This window comes from Mugil cephalus, chromosome 6, assembly GCF_022458985.1.
Source record: "Mugil cephalus isolate CIBA_MC_2020 chromosome 6, CIBA_Mcephalus_1.1, whole genome shotgun sequence".
In the NCBI taxonomy this organism is placed as follows: Eukaryota; Metazoa; Chordata; class Actinopteri; order Mugiliformes; family Mugilidae; genus Mugil; species Mugil cephalus.
In genome coordinates, this window is record NC_061775.1 from 3,732,609 (window position 1) to 3,739,800 (window position 7,192).

The 7,192-nt window shown below is 42.8% G+C and overlaps 1 protein-coding gene across 7 annotated transcripts in view; it reads left to right on the top strand.

The window, feature by feature from the left end:
- Positions 1-5,231, top strand: part of LOC125009248 (voltage-dependent R-type calcium channel subunit alpha-1E) — a 97,668-nt gene extending 92,437 nt beyond the window's left edge. For all 7 annotated transcript variants that reach the window (XM_047586996.1, XM_047586995.1, XM_047586999.1 and 4 more), the window contains 6 exons: positions 198-304; positions 435-606; positions 1,041-1,169; positions 1,438-1,588; positions 2,213-2,394; positions 2,541-5,231. In XM_047586996.1, the coding sequence (XP_047442952.1) occupies positions 198-304; positions 435-606; positions 1,041-1,169; positions 1,438-1,588; positions 2,213-2,394; positions 2,541-3,095 (1,296 nt within the window). In that variant the 3' untranslated portion in view covers positions 3,096-5,231. The remainder of the gene's footprint in view (positions 1-197; positions 305-434; positions 607-1,040; positions 1,170-1,437; positions 1,589-2,212; positions 2,395-2,540) is intronic.
- Positions 5,232-7,192: the final 1,961 nt, after the last annotated feature.

The window sequence follows — 7,192 nt, forward strand, 5'->3', positions numbered from 1 at the left end:
TGCGGGCGAGTGAGGAGGCGGTGAAGATCAGGTGGCAGGAAAGCAGTTTAGCTGTGACTGTCAAGTCCCCAATAACAGGAGATGTTGGGTAACAGACAAAGTGGAATAGATAAATCAAATAGTGGCAGACGTAAAGTGTGTAACACATCTTGTCATGGAAGCCTATTTTAATTCGCCGTATCTTCCTTTCCTCACAGAAACATGCTCCCATGTTCCAGCGGATGGATGCTTCCTCTCTTCCTCAAGAAATCCTATGCAATGCCAAATCGCTGTCATTCCTCAGACACAGTGCGGGATCTGCTCTGTAAATATTTCACTTCCAATCTCCTCCTCCATCATTATTTATGCTTCCTTGTGGTTATTTCTAATTTCAGGAACAGATACCAATGTTAGTTCTGTAGTCACCCTGCATGATTCTTTGTGTGTCCCCTCAGCACCAGAGGAGGCTTCGTGGCACTCAGCCCAATCTCTCCACAAGAGATGTTCCTGCAGCCGTTGTCTCACTCCAGGGAGGTGGAGAAGGAGGAGGAGGAGGAGGATGACGACTACCGTTCACCTTACCACCCCTACCACCATCCACACCATCACCATCATCAACACACACTGGTAAACACTGAAGCTAGATGTGTGCTTCAGCATCACAGCTTGATATGCATCTCCTCAGAAATGTTACTTTACATTGTGGCGACACATTTCTTCATCCACATCTTTCAGCGACAGGACAAATACACAAAATTAACTCTCCAGCTCCAACATGAGACACTCAGTTTCAGTACTTTCCAGCAGTTAAATGACAAATAAAGCTTCACATGCAGCTTCACTGAATTATTTGTAGGTTTCACATCACAGTAGCAACAATATTTGCTTTTCTTCCTTAAATGACAAAATGGTATCAACTGTGGGAACAAGACAGGTCATTTTTGCAGTGTCATCTTGTCTAGTACTGATGGATTCAAATGATACGCATTGGATTTAGTTTTGGACCTCAGAAATATAACTGAATGTCACAGTCAGCCTTACCCCATGTGATATCTGTGCAGGTGCCCGACGTAGTGGAGTATAACCAAGTGATTCAGCAGACCAGGCAGGATCCGACACTTATTAAATCACCTCAGCGGACAGCATCTATCAGAGCGTCCTCCATGCCCAGACTGGCTGTTGATCCACAGGTAATAAAGAGTAATAAGCTGTATTCAAATCTATATTCAGCACTTAACAACTCTTGTATTAGTAGGTGCTTTAAAAATCAATAAATAATTTAAATCCACACAAGGTACATTACATATGCTGTGATTAGCACTTTCACTGAACAGAAACCGTTTGCCTGCGCATTTACAACAGCTATTACAGCCACTAGAATCAGAGTTTGTTTGCTGATTAGGCAGCACTTGTGCTTACTTAAGTGATTAATCTTGTGGTCGTTCTGTATATACGCAGCCGGGGATGTCAGACGCAGACAGTAAGCTGATGAAGCGCTCCTTCTCCACCATCGGAGACCAGTGTGTGAACGGCCTCTGGCAGGAGCAGCACTCTCTGGAGAGAATCAGTCCTGATGGCACATACAGACCCCGGCAAAGGAGCTACAGAGGTCATTTAACTCTTATTATAATACCGAAACAAATTAGGAGAGGCAAAATGCATTCATGAATTCAGCTGTTTTTGAATTACAGCTAACTTTAAAATTAAAAAGAAAAAAACTGCCTGAAAGTCATCACTGCATACTGAGCAGTTTAAATTAACAATGACCATGAGAGTATTGTTAACTGAAATTAGGTTTTTAATGCTGAAGCATTTTCAGTGAATTTGAACAGTGGATATATAAAATGAACTGTTTGGTGTCGTTAAGATTAGTAGTGTGGATTACAAGCAAAAAACTAATGAAACAAAAAACTGAGAAAACGTGAAAAGACATTTGAATCAGAACATATAAGGCAGAGAACTTCCAAGGGCATGAAAACGCATCATTTCTGCTTATTAAGTCTGTTTATTTTGAATTAATGACCAAAATGATAGTATTATTCATTATCATTTTCCTCCTATGAAAGATTTTATTTTTGTATCTTGCAAAAAAGAAAAAGCATATCTTTTGTAATAGAATCACAAATAATTTCCTACAGTCGGAGCGTTGTATCCGTAGATATTCAGAGTGCAGTAAAGTGTCTTACATGGTGAAATTCAGGGTCCTTTTATGAGTGTGAAATGTGACTCCTAGGCCCAAGACTGAACCACAGAGAAACTAGTAGCCATGAAAGAGGGAGATCGAAGGAACGGCGCCACCTTCTGTCCCCTGACGTGTCGCGCTGCAACTCTGAGGAGCGAAGCCGGGACCCTTCATACGAGAGGAGGCGGTCACCCTCACCCGGCGAAGGACGCACACATACACTACAGAAACAGGTGGGAGTACAGCTGAGTAAATGACACACTAAACCCATAATGTTGTGTGGGTTTGTCACATAACTTGTACCTATACAGTGAAGACTACTAGCAGTCCTCTGTCTCGTCTTACATGATGGTGCTTTCCTCTCCTGACTTATTTGCAGGTGAACACATCGGGCAGCCCTGCCAACTCAGCCTCAGAGTCCAGCACTCCTCGTAACCGACGCCAGCTGCCCCAGACACCCTCTCGCCCACGGCCTTACATCTCTTACTCACCTCTCATCTGCCGATCCCAGACCTCTCCCACACCAGCTGCCTCCTCTGAGGGACAGACCCAGCCTCAGGACGGCCCTGGTGGCTCTGCAGAGACCCTGTGGAAGGCCGACAAAGAAGGTGGGACCTTGTCTGCGGGTCAGGGATCGTCTGGAGTTCAGTTTTCAGGGCCGAGCCACCCGTCTCCTCACCGCTACATATCGGAGCCCTACCTCCCATTCCATGAGGACCTCAGCAGCGGTGGAGCAGGCGAGAGGCAGGAGACCCTTACCTTTGAGACTGCCATAGCCACCAGCTTAGGACGGGCCAACGCCATAAGCTCAGCCCCTCAGCTCAGACACTCCTGGCAGGTTCCCAATGGCCATTTCCGGAAGCACTTGGGCCAGGGGAGCCCGGCCGCCGCCACCGAGCTGCTGAGTGACACAGATGAGGACGACCGCTGCTGAGAATCAGAGGGAAAGTGAGGAGGATGCGCAGAGCAACTGGGCACCTCATAGCAGCTCGCGTGGCACCACAAGGCTTTAGCTCCTCTGTGGCTCTGAGAAACTCAAGTTCTCAGCACCAGTAGCATTACAGGCAGGACTGGGCACCATTGCTGTTTATCTGTATACTGGTGTCTGTCTGCACATGTCCTTGTGTGTGTGTGTTTGTTTAAGCAAATAGCCACCAGGGGAGGGAGACTACATGGATGTGTGTTTACATGTGAGTGTGTTCTTAATAGAGAAAATTTGCCAAATCAAGACAACAGCAGAGACTGACTGTACCATAAGTAGCTCACTGCACCCACAAGTTACCAAGCCTTCCCACACAAATTAGTGTTTTGATTGTCATTTAAACAACGTATGGTGAGATGTGGATTAAAGGTGTCCGAATCTTGTAGGTGAATCTGCGAAACCGATTTAAGTGCATTTTGTGAACATAGAGGTAGCATGTAAACATTTAATAAGATGAATGTATTTTAGTCTCATGTTCAGGTCATTTGAGAAGGTTGTTGATTACCGTGCGTAGCTGTATGAATAGAAATGAAACAGGGGTTGATTCAGTCAGATTTGGCCAGTTTACAACTGGCAACCAGCCATTCCCAACAGTTCCTGTTTACAACAAGAGCATCCACAAGATTCATGGGCATTAAATAGACACTAATCAATACACAGGAAATCAATAATAGACCTTGGCCTTGAGCTAAAATAGTAATTTTTCTACCATAATATGCTAACTATAAATATATATTACAAGTGTGTGCAGGGTTGTGCTGGCTCTGTGTGTGAGAAATGTGGTGAACAGGGGACACAATAAGAGATGTTTGTCTCAGGATACGGGACTGTTGGCTTTGTAATAAAGTTTTCTGAAATTATCTGAGAAAATGTCTATCTGGAACTCAAAATAAAAGGTTTGGGAAAATCAGAGGGACTAGACGTGTCTCGTAACCCTATAGGTCAGTCAGCATGACCTTCCAGTCACAAGGACCCTACCAGTTTCTCACAGGCCCTGAGGTCTGCAGATGCTCCATTCATGGACTATTACAGCTTTGGCCAGAGGACCAACCATCTGTAAGACCCGGGTGTTGTTGTTATGTGAAGCCAAATGGATGTTCATTCTCTACATTTCTGTGATGGATATCCTCTGTCGATGTTGTTTCAGAGAGATGACGAAAGCCATTTTCTTCCTGTACATAGATCCAGGGACGTGTCCTCTTCAAGATGTGTTGCCTTTTTCGTGTGATGATGAAAGTGCTGAGAATTTAATGTCCTTTATACATGTCATGCAACATGGATGCTTTAACAAAAGAGGAATCACAGGTGTGGTATAGTTCGTCTCTTTGTTAGCTGCATACATTACAGTATGTTCTGTCCTTATGGTAATTTCCACATGCATGACCATGGTGATGATGATAGCGAGACATGTGAGGGAGTTGTGTCGTAGAGCTGCCTGGTTATTCTTTTCATCGTATCTTTGATGTTTCATGAGAATCATTTTGTGAAGCGGGGGACAGAGAACTGTTTCTCACACCCAGCATTCACAGCCCACATCTAAACATTCCAAAACAATTTGTTGTTCCCTCTAATAAGATGTATATTTATATCATGTGCTGTTGTATTGTTATAATATGTTTGCAATGTGAACACGGGACTTTTCTGAACTGAGGATCCACAGGTCAGAGTCCTGAACAGAAAGTCTTGCAATGAAAAAGATGTATTTTAGCAGACAAACCTCCTTTGAAATGTGTTGACCACAAGACTTGATTTTTACAGTACACAGGTTAGGTAAAGGCTTCAGCCTGAAGTATATAGGACCGTGCTTGAAATGTACAATGCAGCCTAGGACTTAACCTCGATGTCCGTCTGTACAGAACAGCCTAATCTGTGCCTGGGGAAACTCGCCCAAAGGGTTCCCTATCAAGCCTGGATTTCATAGATAGAAAAGCTTTCCGGTAAATATGTAGTATAAACTGTACAAAATAAATCCATGTTTAATTTATTGAACTGTTTATATTTTATTTAAATCATGCTGCCTGTCCATGACTTTATCAAAAGAAGTGTTTACATATTTGTTCATTAAAGAGAGATAACTTGTCTATTCCATACCTGGTGAAATCAGTATCAAGAATTTAGCTGCATGTAGCTACACTATCTGGATTGAACCAGTCAGCATTATCCATATCCATTGCACTGCTTTAAGATGATGCTCTTAGAATTAGTATTAAAAAACGAATAGGAGGAGCATGCGAGCCTTGACCCTACAAAGTCCAGTTTAGGACCTTTTGTTGCATCAGTCTCTCTTCTCCCTCTATTCCTACTGCTTCTCTACTGTGTAGATTCAACATCTAGTTGCACATGTAAGGTGTGTGTGAGAAGTCCCAGCAGCATTTTTTTTTGTTTTGTTTTTTGCCAGTACCAGTCTTCTCTCTGCCTTCCACTGAGTCCATGTCGGTATGCATGTGAAAGACTGCATTCAACCTTGTAACCAGACACGATGGGCACAGCGTTGCAGTGTTTTCTCCAGCAGGTTCAAAGGAGATGTGGCAGCAGATGGTGTGAAAGGTACTAAGAACCCTTAGAACAGGGTATATTCGTATGAGTTCCCACTGCAGTCTAAAAGCATTGAGGCTGTATAGATCTAGTCTCATTCCAACTGCTTTTAAACCACTTATAATTTGAAAGAGCAATTGTGTTAGTGATACACAAGGGTCGGGCACTACAATTGTGGCCTTAAAATTTGGAACTTGTATGGATCATTCCATCAGGGAAATCATTAATCCTGACATGTTTGTTGCTAATGCCATGAGCCGAGGATGTAGCCACTCATCGTTTGGTCTCAGCAGAAGAGGATTACAGAGGCGCCGCATCATATCAGATAGGACAGTATGCTGCACTGTGTCTACCAGCAGCTGAGGTAATCTTAACACTCTCAAGACAAGATAACAGCTTTTCTAAATATGTCAAATTAGTATGTTTTTTTAACTTAAGGAACACAACTACATAAAAGTTGTAATGTTAAATGTATGAAAAAATGCCCCTGGTGGCATGTTTTACTGTAAAATATTATTTTTCAATTCAAGAGAGTTCACAAGGTCACATGTGACTGCAGTGAAGCTGTTTATCCAGTGTTTATCTAGGGTGGATTCTCTTTCCATACTGAAAGGATGAAAGGATTGACGTCAAGGGTCTGGTGTTCAACTTGACCTTGAATGTTTACACACAGAGTGCTAACGCCGTCTGAATCTGTCAGCTTTGTGGCGCAGGTAGCGTTCACCTGTGAATCAGATCTCTATGAGCAACAGGCTATAGTTTCTCTCTGACACCACAAACATGGACTCAAAATCTGCAATGTTCTGTCGACTTCTCAACTGTCCATGTCCAGAGTGCACGCCAACATGCGTCCTTCTGCTTTAGTGTGTGTTTGAGTGTGTGGGAGAGACTGTATGTGTAGATTTATTTGCACTTGACGAATAGCGTTTACATGACAGGTTCCCAGATGAGCTAAGTGTGCTGATGATTCAACACTGCCTGGTCAGGTGTCAGGGTGCAGCAGAAGTTTTTCCAGCTAAAGGAGGGGCCAAGGCTCTTGACTCTGGTCAGTGTCTGTGAACAGCACAATGAGTGAGAAAACACACACAACCGTCTTCTCTAAAGTACAAACACAAACAAATATCTATAATATATGTGTATCAGAGTATACTAAGGAGTATTATCTGTCTTTTAAGTCTGTCTTGACCTTTTTCATAAATTAACTTTCATTTATTTTTCACAAAGTAAGTCTCTAATAATTGAACGTGAGAGTGATGGGGTCTCATAGTTTTTAAATAAAAATGTGATACTCTTTGTGGGCTGATACGACCTTGAGGCAAAGGAGGAAGACTTCACAAAGGCTGATGTGAAATTTTGATGTACAATTAACTGAAACAGAAATACCACAAGAGATATAACCTTGAAACTTACTTGGAGAGTTGAACTGACCATGCATACATTATATCAAACTCTCATATAGCATGCAGCTCTCATGTAGCACTTAATAGTACCCCACATCATGCTGTTAGATGGGA